Genomic DNA, 14218 nt, shown 5'->3' on the forward strand with positions numbered 1-14218 from the left:
AAAAAATAAGGTATAACGTGAGAAACACTTTTTTTGCTTAATTGCCTCACTTTTTGGCCTCCTACCTTCCAGGCCATCTTGACTCGCACTTCAACAGGAAACATAGGAAACCAGTGCTTTATTTAACATGCATGAAAACCAACATTACAACACATTTGCAGATTCTGTTCTTTGGCATTTACCAAGATTGGCCTTTCTGTGTAAACCAAACACTGACATTCATCATTTTACAAATGCAAACTGAATATTATTCAAAAATGTTTACACGTCAATTGAATCAGTTTTAGTTCGTAAAGAAATCACTGATATCAGCACTGTTGTATTTTGAAAATAGTTTAAGGTGATGGAAATCTTGGATAACCTGTGATTTATATTGGTGACAAATATTCAGTCCACTTGCCAGTTTATTGGGCACACTAAGCTTACACTAATAAACCGACATGATGGTAATTGTGTTCAGTTTCATGGAAAATATATATATTGTTCTACCCCATTTACATCAGTGAGTATACACTAAACATAATCACCTGGCTCATAATACAGTTCAAAAGCACAACAAACTACAGCCCAACAAAGCAAAGTTACATTTGATTGACACCTGCGTAAACAAAACTAAAAATGATGATTTAAACCTCCATGAAATTAGAATTTACTGCATGATTGAGTATGATTTGTGTAGAGAGCAATAAGTTAAGACAAATGATTGACAGTCAAAATAAGACTGATATGATGCTCATTGTAAGCAACACAATATCAAGAGGATGTGAATATTTTCTTTGGTGAATTACATTTTTTAAAGGCAACATATAAGATGTGCGGTCTGAAGGCAAGAGCAGTGGTTAACGTGTGATTTCTTTGTATCCATAAACATAGCTCCAAGGTGAAAAAGGGATGCCCAATGTAACCAGAGCTCCTTGGACACTCACTTAATGATAAAAACACTGATCACTTGTTGCTGCTGGGCAAAAAAAAAATGGCTGCACACTCATTCCTCAGATAAATAAATATACAGCCAGGCATCGGACACTGCTGTGAAAATCCTCAGTTTGATAGTCATTCGTTCTTCTTGGCTGTTACAAGTCCTGAGCGGGCGAGAAACATGGGAAGCAGAGCTAGAGCTCCCAGAGCTGCAGCCACTAACGGTCGGTAGAACATCCATCCTACTCCGATGGTGAGGAGGGACAGAGAGCAGGAGACACACAGGGCGAAGATCTTCAGCCCCACGGAGACGAGCTCTCTGAGGACAGGAACCCAGTCCACTGTACGCACACAACAGAAAACATTAGGGACAGGAGATGCAAGAAATCAATCCATGATGTGTGATGTGGAGCAGTGAGTGTGTGTTTACCCAGCGTGTAGATGATGCGCATGGTCATCTGGATGCTGAGGAACATGAGGGCCCAGCCTGCAGCCCTGAGTCCCCACGTCTTCATACTGTTGGACTGCTGCTCCTTCTCAAAAATCTCCTACAGAAACAACAGAACGATCAACTTCTAGAACCAAAGACTACGTGGAAAATATCAAAACATGCTATGTATGCATTTTTCTATGCTGATTCCTTCTAACCATCATTTTCAGATGTTTTTTCTTCCTAAGAACTATAATTGACGGCATACACAAACATTTCTGGAACATTTAAATTCAACTGTATGTTAATAACAAGACTTTGACAATTCAATAACTTCCCCAAAGCTGTCCAAGGAATCAAATGAAATCCCCGCTGACCTCTGCAGAGAGCTCCTCCAGGTACAGGATCTCCAGAGTGTCTCCTGACTTGGTTCTATACGGCCTCAGCTGCTCCCCTCTCTGCATGGCCACAACACTGACCTGAAAACAGTCATGGTTTATCACAACGAACAAGATTTCATTAGAATTAAAGGTATGTGATCTGAAGAAAGATATAGTTTCAGTTAGGGCTAAAACACTTAGGCCGGAATAAGATCTTAAGACAATTAATTGGCCACTATTTTGGTTACATAGAAGTAATTTTACAGAATTCGTTTTTTTTTCTTTATTTTAATTAACAGAAGAAAGGACGTTTTAGATTGCTGGTTGAGCAAACAATGATTTCAATAGTTCTCATTGGGCTGAATGAAATAGTGGCTATAACGAATAACTATTTGTATTATTAGTTCAATGTTTTGCGTTATTTTTTTATTAAGCATTTAGTCATGTTTAGTTATGTGTGAGAGACCAAAGAGAAATCTATTTTCAAGACTTTGATGTTAATGTTGCGCCAAGTATAGCGCAGCACTATGCATTTGTTTATGAGGGGTCAAAATGTTCTGGGTATAAATGCTCATATTTTTTCCACACAAGATGATAAATATACACATTTTAGGAAAAGTCACAAAGTTTGAGATGAGTGGGTTTTATGTTTACAGGGTAACATTTATTTGAAAGTGCAGGGAGATAAAAATGACCCTGTGGCGGTTCTAGTGTTGATACCAAAATATCACACAAGGATACAGTGGAAACTACTTAAAGACAATGATCTACTGCTCTGCCATCATGAAGGAAATGTATATTCTAACTGGTCCACTTACAGTTTGAGCCGGTCCGAAGGGAGACGTCTCGCCACTCAAACCAGCGAAGGAGAATCTCACGCGCACATCCCCGACCTTGTGAGCAAAACAATAAACTCAATAACTGCACCAATGTATGTACGAGCATAACCCTTCAGCAGTTTATGTTTGTAGTGAAAGTGAAAGTGCACTTCATGAGGCTCACCTCAGGCCTGCGTGGGTTTTGGGTGTGATAGAAATAATCGTCATCAATGCTGAGGAAAGGGTCGATGTTAAAGAGGGATAAATCCCTCAGGCTCAGCGTCTGGAAGTTATTTATCTGCTCCACCAGGCCTGAGGACAACAAAACAGTTAGTTAAATATTTAGGATTCAAATTAAAACAATGTTACATACACACAATAGTGTATCGCTGTCATTTACTTAATGTATTTGTGTGTATAATTCTGTAAAGGTACCTTTGGACAGACTAAAAGGTCCAACTCCAACATCAGGAGCCACGACTGTCACACTCCCAACTGCCATGGCACTAAAATCAAGAGATGAAATTAGAGATAAACTGCACACAAACACACAAAAATGTTATTTATTGATCCATATTTGTGTACCTCGGGTTCTGGTGACCAATTTCCTTATCAAAATGGCGACTGTTAACCAACTCGGATTTCCACTCGGTGTCTAAAGAAAATGCACTCTTTAATTCAAACAGCACAGATGAATCCATTAGTTGTATTTTAATAATTTTTCTACGAATAAAAAGAATTAACATCCTTAAAATCCAGATATATGTTCCAGAATATCCAGTATTTAAGTTGTGGACAAAACAAGATTTGAGATAGACATTTTTCACTATTTTCTGACATTTTATACTTTACAGCATGTTGTTGTCAAATACTGGAAAAATCACCAACTCACTGTAGTTGTATGTCGTCTCAGATTTGGTCTGACCATCCTCTTGGTAATCCCTAAAATCAGAACAGAGTAACAAACTCACTTCAAGCCAATGATGCTCTGTATTCCAGCCAACATTTTTCCACCCGACCGCACCCTGAATGTTGTCATAAGCAGAGAACAGACTTACTTGCTCTCCTGGTACTCCACCCACTGATACATCTCCACCTGCCTCTTCAGTTTCACTGCCTGCACCAACACTCTGTAGTTTGGATCGTGGAGGGGCTATGAACAGAGCGGAATCTGATTAATCTCCTGAAATAAGGTTTACTTCAGAATATGACTTTAACTAAGCAACTTAGAATGTTTTCTGGTAGCATGCCATTTAATTAAAGTGTCGAACTAGATAAAGAATTAAAGAAAACGAAGAAAATGATATCAAGATGTTTCCCCTAATCTGGACTGAACTTGTCAAATATATATACTGTACTTATATATCTATATCAGCATTTTCTGACATGAGTAGATAAATATAGAATACCGCCTGACTGATAAAGGATTTGTGAGATACAGATTTAAACACACTGAAAATGAAGTGATAATTTTTTACTAAAATATAAACGTTTTGTTGATAAGGATCTTATTTGGTTGTTACAGAATTGTACATAGTAGTATTTCCAAAATCAAAAGTATGTATTTTTAACAATGACACAAAACTTTCCAGTGGTTTTCAAGGTAAATCAAGATTTTAGCTGAAGTGTGGAAGATAAAACAACATGCAAGGAGTCATCGAGACATTGTGGAGGAATCTGATGACCATAAATACTCAACAAGTTGATCCCAGTTGTTTGCTTCAGAAATTACAAAAAACGATGGAGTCTTTATCAGTATGTGATTAGAGCGAGTGCTCTGACACATCATTTTACCTGTGAGGTGTGCAGCTTTGCAGACAGATGAACTAAACGGTCGTTGTTCTGCGAGTCGAGGTGGGAGAAAGGCTCCAACGACACAACCTGAGAAAGACCCTCATCCAGGGAATATGCTGTTCGCAGAGCCCGCCCCTGTGAACAGAAACAGTGACAGAGAGCATGAACTGTGTTGGTCTGGATGAACAAAAGTGTAACTCTGACTTGAACAGTGTGCATTGTGGCTTTGACGTGACATACATGAATGCATTCCTTACCTCATTGGTGAAGAGAATATAGATGGAGAGGAAAAACAGTCCGACACCAACAACTGTTCCTCCTGCAGTCTCACTTAATCGCTCCAGGAATCCAGGGTTGGATTTAACAGACACACGCTTGTGTTGGTTTGGGTCCGTAATCTGAGACAAAAAAGCAACAAGAACAAGAGTTGAATGCACTAGAAATATGGGTGACATTATTGACTTGAAGAGGAAGTTTTGATAAATCACTCAAGTTAATACATTTTGGCTTTATATTCTCCTCCACAACAGGACACAAATGTATGTCATGTTTACTTTAAATAACTATTTGTATTATGTTTAATGTAGCATGATTCACCAGGACATTAGATAGTAATATAAAAGACTTGCCTAGCAGTCACTAGAATAGTTTACTAACATAAAACTATAGAGAGTTTGGCTTGTCTCCCCTGACATAATGAATAACTCAATGAGTGTTGATGGTGGAGCATCAATTAAAACGTTAAGCTCATTTTTATGTTTTGATTATATATATACCGTCTGTTGCTGTTGTATAACATTGTAAAAGCTGCTTTTACTTTAAACTCCAGGAGAATGCTCTCTAAGTGATGTTGAACATTACAGACAGATATGCAAAGTCAAAATCTGTCTAGAGCTAGGCGTAACGGACACACCTCTTCTGTTCTGTGCTAATTTGACTTCTGAATATAAATATGTCAGTCAAACTTTGACTGATAGTTATTGCATGATATTAGCAGTACTCGTGTAATGTTACTATATAGGTGCTGACGTTAATTTGCATTATATTAACGTGAGTTAACGTAAACGTTTATCAGTATAGATGTTAACGTTAACTGAAACTGAAAAAGAGTTATGTCGCTAGCGTTGCAGCAAAGCTAACTCCAGAAACTGTTTTTGTTTCTCAGGTAAAAACAAAGCTTCTTAAAATGAATCACTTACTGTCTGTGCTGAAGACATGTCTCTGACTTGTTGAACTCTGCAGTCAAACAGAAACGTTTGTTAGCGAGAGTTGAAGATGCCAGGAGACAGGAAGTTGAAACCATACAGTCTATGGTTGAAACACGGTACAGGACAGTGAGGACACCAGTGAAATGACACAGGGAGCGCTTTAATTGACACCCGGGGTAGAACGGAACTCTCACGGGTAGGCGGAGTCGGTACAACCGATAGAGGTATGTTCCACTATGCCGCATGGTTGTCACGGTAAGTTAAACAAGCGCATCTCAAGGGGGCTTTCCCGACCCACACGTCTACTTCGCAAAGCATTATGGGTAGTCGAGTTCTGAAGCAGCTCAGCGTCAGCAGCAAGCAATCCTACTGCAATTTCTTAAGACATTTCATTCTCTAATAGTTAAAGGTTACGTAATGTTGGAAACTTGGAATTATGCCAGTTAAAGCCATTGTTGTTGCAGTTGTTGTTGCGTGTTAAGGCATTTTTTATTCAGAATTTGTACAATAATTAGTAAAGTACGTAAGTACAATTGACGTAAGTCTACATTACCTGAATAGAACTTTGAATCATGGATCTGAAAACTTTACACACACACACACACACACACACACACACACACACACACACACACACACACACACACACACACACACACACACACACACACACACACTCGATAACACACAAGCAAACAAAGATGTGCCAGTCTTAAGAGGATTATTGCAAAGGCACACAAAGCAATTACTGTCTGTCACCTCCTATCATCATCATCATCAACATATTTGTGAAAACACCTGACTGCACACAGACACCTTCACATAACTGAATAGGTTACACTCGGGAAAAGCACTACGACTGAGGGTGGCAGTAGCAGAACGGCTGAAAAGACTGTTAGGATGGAGGAGTATGATATAATTGTGCTTGGAACTGGAATTAAGGTAATTAAACACATATTTAATGCAAAAAATACAATCATCAATACCATTTACATTTTGTATTACGGTAAGATACAGGCTACTACATGATCTTTTAGTATATATGTACCCTAGACTATTTTACTTTTTAACACTTTATATGAAAGTAGTGGTCCCGCTTAAATGTAAACTTTATTTATTTGTATAGCACCTGTCATGTAAGATGCACAATTACTTAAAAATGCAATGAAAATTCAAAATCTTTCTCATGTAGAACAGAAAAGAGAGCATTGCAGCAGTCGAGCCTGCTAATATTGAATTGAGCATGCATGAGACTCAGTATTTGCGTGGGAGATAAACAGATTTCTAGATAAAAGGCAGTTAGTGTGATGTTACTGATGTGAGATTCAACATTTCTAAGTTTCTAAGAGCTTGTAGGCTTTTATTATGAACTGAGGGCTGACCTCCCCTATCTCTTTCAGGAATGTATCCTTTCTGGTTTATTGTCTCAAAGTGGGAAAAGGGTTCTTCACATTGACAGGAATCCTTACTATGGAGGAGAGAGTGCATCACTTTCTCCCCTTGAAGAGGTTTGTTCACATGAAAATTGCATATCCTTAATTTGAAGAAGTTGTTACCCATTTGTGGTGTTTAATGTTTGATATGTTGTCTACAATTACAGCTTCACAGGAAGTTTAAGGTTCCTGGTCCTGATCAGTCAATGGGCCGTGGAAAAGAGTGGAACATCGACCTCATCCCTAAATTCTTTCTTGCCAACGGTGAGAGCCTAGCGCAGTTGAACTTGTGATAGGTGCATTATTGTAAATGAGTCGTTTTCTGTTCCCTCTGCCTTTGTATTTGCATCAGGTGACCTGGTGAAACTCTTGGTGCACACTGAAGTTACCCGATATTTGGACTTCAAAGTGGTTGAAGGCAGTTATGTTTACAAAGCAGGCAAAGTGCACAAAGTCCCCGGCACAGAAGAAGAAGCCATGCGTGCTTCAGGTGATTAATTTGAACCTGAAGAACAATTCTTAATGATGACTTTTTATTCCATTGATTAATTTTAAAACCAAATGATGTGTTTCAGATCTGATGGGCATGTTCGACAAGAGAAGATTCAGGAAGCTGCTGTTGTTTGCCCTGAACTTTGACATGAGAAATCCTCGGTCCTACCAGGATGTGGATCCTAACAAGATGACCACACGGGACCTCTTCTGCCGCTTCGACCTGGGACTAGATGTCATGGAGTTCACAGGTCATGCCATAGCCTTACACAACAGTGAGAGGTCAGTCACAGGAACTCACTTAAACTGGATAACAAAGAATGTCAGGTGATCATTTTGGTTTCACCGGCCTGGTTCTGTCTCCTGCACCCTGCAGCTACCTGGACCAGCCGTGTGGGGAAACCCTCAGACGGATCCGGCGGTACTCTGAGTCTCTGTCCCACCACAACCCCAGTCCATACATCTACCCCGTGTACGGCCTGGGAGAACTACCGCAGGGATTTTCCAGGTAATATTATAATGAATCAGATTGTCCCCTGAATTATTTTTGATACATTTTAGTTTTTCTTTAAGAGAGGTCAACATAAGATCAACATAGGAAACAAATTGTGGCATACAGGCTGTAAAAAGATCAGACTTTCACTACACAATGTTTGTGGCCAAAATAACTAACAATGACAACAATATTGCGATATCTATAGAAATATTGAAATAACAATAATAATGCTATGAATAATGTCACATTCATCCTTAACTTTGTTTACTGTAAGTGTAACTGTACAAAAGAGCAACAAAAGATGATATAAACAGATAGAAGTTGAGAGGGACTGGATTATTTACACAAATATCAATATTTAATCTTTTAAATTATTGTCAATACTGGTATATTGTGATACCCCTGTGTGGAACTTTGCATTGGCTACTAGATTTCATGATATAGATCAATGACAGAAGATAGCCTGGATGTTTGTAACAATATATATATTTTTAATCTTGCACCATCGACATAAGAGTCACTGTGCATATTGTTCAGGTCCTTATATCCTACCTGGTTCTGTGTTTCAGACTGAGTGCAGAGTACGGAGGAGCTTTCCTCTTGAGCACAGCAGTGGATGAGATCGTGATGGATGACGGAAAAGTGAAAGCTGTGAAATGTGAGGGGAAGGCAAGTGTGTTTACATGGAGGAAGAGTAGAAGTGTTGGGATGTTTGTAGAAAATGTCCAGCAGCACAATTCTTCACTCAAAGATTGTCTTTCTGTTTTCGTCAACAGCTGTTCCACTGTAAACAGCTCATCTGCGACCCCAGCTATGTTCCTCATCGAGTGAGGAAAGTGGGGCGTGTGATAAGAGTCATCTCTTTATTAAATCATCCGGTTAAAAACACCCACGAGGTCAACTCCTGTCAAATCATCATGCCTCAAACGCAACTCAACAGAAAATCTGGTATTTTAATCCCATTTTTTTTACGAAGCATCAACAATTACTAATTATTATTTGAGAATAAATTATTGTGGTTGATTTTGGTTCATAAGAAAACCCTTTTGTTTCATCCATGCAGATATTTACATATCTGTGGTGTCTTATGCCCATAATGTGGCCTCAGCCGGGATGTACATCGCCACAGTGAGCACCACTGCAGAAACCAGAAACCCAGAGACAGAGGTTCAGCCGGCGCTGGAGCTCCTCGAGCCCATCATGCAAAAGTTAGTAATGATTTCATTTATTTATTTATCATGGTTGTGTTAATCAAATAACTTTTTAAAGCTAAATTTAATTCATTTTACATATTTTCTTTTATGGATAGGCAATGACAATGGTAAAATATGAATAACCCCTAATGTCTTCATTCTTAGTTCTATTGTCAGTATGAAGATATATTCATACAGAGAATAAGTATTCAGAGGAATTGGTGTCAGGGTCTTTATTGTATTAATATTTATTTATCTACTTATTATTATTAGTATTATTTTATTATCAGTTCTTATTTTTGTTGTTAAAGTTTTCCAGGCATGTCTTGTCTGTTTGTTTCATTCTGATGCAACACTAATATAAATGAAATGTTTCAAATGTAATGATAAAAGCAACAGTAGAATTACACTCTTTCGAAAAAAATGACGTTATTTTATTTCACCACCTTGAACCTAGATTTGTTTCAGTCAGCAACTTGCTGGTTCCCAATGATGATGGAAAACAGAGTCAGGTAATGAGAAGACTTTCTGTGAAATAAAATAAAACATAAAATGAAATGGGATGAAGTTTGGTTGGTCCAGAGCTGGTGACAGATTTCCTCTCTCCTCTCTGTTCACTAGATATTTGTGTCCCGCTCATATGATGCATTAAACCACTTTGAGACTGAATACGAGGACATTAGAGACATGTACCGCCGGATCACAGGAACAGAGCTCTGCCTCGGAGGATCTCAGAGACATAACTCTCACACCTCGGATGAAGACTGAAAAAGACTTCAGGGACAAGTAATGCAACCGCTGGGAGGCCGTAATAACAATATTGAAGGTTATACTCACGGCCGTGAAGCAGAGGGGGGGCGATGGAGAGTGATTAACTAAGGGAATATCGGATGTTTTTTTTCTAGTTAGTTTGCTATTTATACTTTCTGTGAAATTTAAAAAAAATTAAAATTCATAACAATTTGGAAAAAAACATTTATGATTTGAAGTTTTAATCTTCTTTAATCTTAATTGAAGAATTTACTCAATGTATTCAATATTTTGTTACATTCTGTATTATTTAGATACTCTGGGGATATTAGTATTTTCTATTTTGAATTTGTATAATACTTGCCACTAATGAACATTTTAATTTCTAATTTCAAATTAAAATTCTTACTATATATACTTGCCGCTAATGTTAATTTTTATTTTTATTATATTTGTATCTTATTGCATCTTTTAAACATTTTAAACTAGTGTAATGTTTTACACTGATGATGGAATTTTTTTCTCCAAATTTGGGATAAATAAAGTATATATATATATATATAATGTTTTTGTATGGGACAAGGTGATGCTTTTGACTGATATAAAATCCTGAGAACGCTTGCACTTAGGATAGAAATACATCTTAGGTCTGTATTATTATTAATAAATCATTACTTTATCTAGTATCTAGCTTGGTGTTCATTATTCAATATTATTTATCTGATGGATTTAAACATTGAGACTGACACTGGGCATGTGGCACAGAGGCAGATGATTAGGGGACGAATCCGGGGGATGTGAGGAGGATTTGTGGATCGTCTTATCTTTTGCAGCTTATGTGTGAGAAGGACAAAGCCACTGCATGATGTCATGTGTGGTACACAGGCAGCTTGTAGGGTGGAGCCTGCCTGAGGCAGAGGACACACAGCGTAAGGAGGATTAGCCAAATGAAGGACAGTCACCACCAACACCTCGGGTTGAATACATACACATTGTTTATTGTTCTTATTTATACATTTGTACACAAAGAACCCTTTTATCTGCTGCATAGACCATTGTAGAGTTGCAACGAATAACCGACTAATCAATTACTCGATCAACAGAAAATTATTTTGATCATTGATAAATTAAATAAAAAGATTCAGGCAGAATTGGATAACCTGCATTTCTCTGTTTGGTATCATAGTTATCTGAATATCCTCTGTGTTTGGACTGAAAAAAACAGACATTTTTAGAAACATCACCAGTGAGAAACTGAGATGGAATTTTATAAACCAAACAATGAATTGAGAGCATAACCAGCAAATTAATCAATAATGAAAATAGTTGTTGGTTGCAACCCCAGAAAATAGCTACTCTTCCAGGTGTCTTTACAAAAATAAATATTCCATATCCCACAAAAAACACATGCAAATCATAACAGGTTATTGTTTGTTTCTGTTTATACTTTTTTACAGTCTTTCTGAGACAGCTCACTGCTCAGATGACTGGGTGACGAGGCTGAATTTATCGCGTTTATCTAATAAAGAATAGTTGTTACTAAATAAAGTGTTTCTTTAGAGCTGGACGTCACTGAGTTTGTTCCTTTGGAAGCATTGTGCAGAAGAAGAATAACCCTCCCGTAGACCTTGGGTCAATCAGACACCTCTAAACTCCATCTGCACAAATCAGTCCTTGTTTCTGTTGACACAGCAGCAACTCTTATTCCCGTTTGAGTGACAGCGCCGTGCTGACAGGAGGCGGGATCAGACCTGCAGCGGCCACTCTGCGCTCACTGATCAGGAAGTTGAAGGTTGCACATGCATTTGCCTGCAAAACAGAAGAGATGAAAAAGAAAGACAGAAAGTTGAATTAGGGCGCCTCAATTAGTGTAAGAGCATTGTGTGTGTGAGTCATAAAGTCAGAGAGACCCTGAGAATACTTTACCGTGTCTTGCACCTCCACAGCGATGCCTTTACGCTTGAGTAGAGCGAGGACTGAGGGGTCAATTCGTTCAGTCCGTGAACCTGTGCCCAGCACAAGAATCTCTGGGTAAACAACAAGAAAATATGTCCAGATAAGTGAATAAATGCGGAATAACCTGAATAACTGCTTAGAAAACGTAATGAATGCAAATAAAATGTATTTGTTTCACAGGCTGCAGATGTAAACACTATTTACCATGGGGGATTTTGGACAAACATGTTAAACAGCGCTAAACACCACTATCTTTTTCTGATGTTTCTCTTCACACTATATTTTGGTTTTCTTTTTAATCCATCACTCAGCTACACATATATTTACCTATTCTTGGTTCAAGCATGTGGAAAAGTGAGACGCTTTCTTCTGTGATGTCTTTATGAGTGCCAACCTGCAGAGAGGGAGAGATATTTAATAAACAACAATAAACACAGTTGTTTGACTTCATCATAAATCAGTACTAGTTTGGATATTGATCTCACATTCCACTGCAGGATCGCAGGAGGCAGCAAAGCACAGGGCCCCAACACTTTGTTTCCGTCGACGTTGAATCCTCTGGAGCTGTAGCTGTAGATCATGACCCCGCTGCCCGGCTCCTTCTGCATGATGGACACCGAGGTACGCTGGTACTTCTCATCATCGCTGGGACTCAATCTGTGTGCACGAGACAGAAAGGGGCTGCAACAAACACAGTAGAATTAACTAGAATCAATGTCATTTTATTTACACAGGACTTGTCACTTATACTAACAATAGCAAGTATTAAGAGTGCTTGTAACAAGAGTCTCTGAAATTATGTTTGTATTGCACAGGTCTTATCCTGGGCTGGATGAATGTAATTGTGACCAGTTGTGATAATCGAGTATGAAAGGGAATTATAATCAAAATTATTCGCCCTATTTTCTCTGTGAATCCTCCACCACTTCAACAGGCTGCACTGAGGAACTGTTTCCATGTGGCCCAGTTTGAAAGCCAACATATCTAAAGCCAACCTACTGACAGGGCTGACAGCCAAAAGCTTCAGGCCTGTTTCTTCAGAAAAAAAAGCCAAGAAAAAATTCTGCTTGTCCAAAGAGCAGCCGCACATTTCAGCGTCTTCTTACCCATTTTCTTCCTGACTTTACAAACACATTGGGCAAGCCCTTGTTGAGATGGGACACACTGCTCTTGTTAGTCCACTAGTGTCTCATCAGTGGAGCAGAGGACTTATGAGGTGAGTCAGACTGAAAGTAACCAAAGACTCCACCAGATGGAGCCAGAAGAAGGTTAACGTTTGTTTATAATGGGAATCTTTGAGTTTTAATGGAGTTACATCAAAAACCTTTACACAGAAGATGTCAAAAAGTGAAATCAGTTCACTTTGTATTCCTATTTTCTAAGCAATCATTCAATCAATTGGTCAGCGACAATACAGCACATCCAAACATTACCTTACATGACCTCTAAATGATTTATAGAGTACATATAATCTAAAACAGGTACCCAAGCTGAAAAGCTACACATGTGTCTTCTCAAAACTATGACGTTTTAAATCACAAGTGTTAATAATTAGATGTTATGTGACACATACAGTATGCTCGCCTTGGAATCATATGGTCAATGGTCCATCTCTATTTTCTGTCATATTTGACAAAATACATTGTTGATTATTAAAAAATATACAATGGATGGATGTGACATCCCATGATATAATGTGACCTTCAGTGTAAAGAGCATGACTGGGATAGTAATGGTTATTTTATTTGTGTATTCATTTTAATGGGAATAACACTATGCTATACAAAATAGGGCATACAACTATTTCTTCCTCTGTTAAATAGATATAACTTGTATTAAAGAATGGTGATAGTCGAAGCATTTAATAACAAAGCAGGACTCCTCTCCTCTACCCAGAAGGGAGGAAAGATTAGGGACAGTTGCTGAAGTGACACCAATACAATCTTCATCTTAAAAAAAACACAAACTTTAGAAGAAAAACTACCGTACCTTGAGAGAGCGGGTCCTGCCCTGGAGGAAAAGAGAAACCCGTGTGTTGATCTCTGAAGGAGCAATCTAGCACGCACAGCAGTGGCCATGTTCAACCGGCGACACAGAAGGGGGACGGAGTTCTGTGTAACACCAGCCGTCTGTTTCCGGTGTTGTGTAAAGCTCAATCGAACCATTTTAATTTTACTTGTATTAATGTACTTTCAGTTTAAGAACACTTGAAAACTGGTAAGTTAAAGTTAAAGATGTATTAATTGCTATCGGGATGTTAAGAGCATTCCATGGAATATAACAAAAAGTGTTTCTGAAGTGAATTACCTACCCTACCTTTAATATGTATTAAGTCAGGCACAGGAGATTG

General features: G+C 38.3%; 3 protein-coding genes across 3 annotated transcripts; 1 reads left to right on the forward strand and 2 right to left on the reverse strand.

The window, feature by feature from the left end:
• Positions 1–99: 99 nt before the first annotated feature.
• Positions 100–5762, reverse strand: LOC117489989 (transmembrane protein 43). Its single transcript, XM_034139600.1, has 12 exons — positions 5540–5762; positions 4598–4738; positions 4341–4475; positions 3605–3699; positions 3439–3488; positions 3132–3201; positions 2982–3052; positions 2731–2858; positions 2547–2621; positions 1726–1827; positions 1349–1466; positions 100–1259 (listed from the first exon to the last, which is right to left on the reverse strand). The coding sequence occupies exons 1-12, from the start codon at positions 5555–5557 to the stop codon at positions 1054–1056; spliced, it is 1209 nt and encodes a 402-aa protein (XP_033995491.1). The 5' UTR covers positions 5558–5762; the 3' UTR covers positions 100–1053.
• A 472-nt stretch (positions 5763–6234) lies between these two features.
• Positions 6235–10046, forward strand: zgc:112334 (uncharacterized protein LOC619199 homolog). The gene is made up of 11 exons (XM_034139638.1): positions 6235–6490; positions 6949–7056; positions 7149–7245; positions 7334–7471; positions 7557–7755; positions 7850–7981; positions 8539–8638; positions 8746–8917; positions 9033–9177; positions 9620–9674; positions 9784–10046. The coding sequence occupies exons 1-11, from the start codon at positions 6449–6451 to the stop codon at positions 9928–9930; spliced, it is 1335 nt and encodes a 444-aa protein (XP_033995529.1). The 5' UTR covers positions 6235–6448; the 3' UTR covers positions 9931–10046.
• An 838-nt stretch (positions 10047–10884) lies between these two features.
• ndufaf3 (NADH:ubiquinone oxidoreductase complex assembly factor) lies at positions 10885–14148 on the reverse strand. The gene is made up of 5 exons (XM_034139620.1): positions 13858–14148; positions 12354–12549; positions 12196–12262; positions 11839–11939; positions 10885–11721 (listed from the first exon to the last, which is right to left on the reverse strand). Exons 1-5 carry the CDS (start codon positions 14031–14033, stop codon positions 11614–11616), a joined length of 648 nt encoding a protein of 215 aa, XP_033995511.1. The 5' UTR covers positions 14034–14148; the 3' UTR covers positions 10885–11613.
• Positions 14149–14218: the final 70 nt, after the last annotated feature.

Source organism: Trematomus bernacchii, unplaced genomic scaffold (assembly GCF_902827165.1).
Source record: "Trematomus bernacchii unplaced genomic scaffold, fTreBer1.1, whole genome shotgun sequence".
Classification (NCBI taxonomy): Eukaryota; Metazoa; Chordata; class Actinopteri; order Perciformes; family Nototheniidae; genus Trematomus; species Trematomus bernacchii.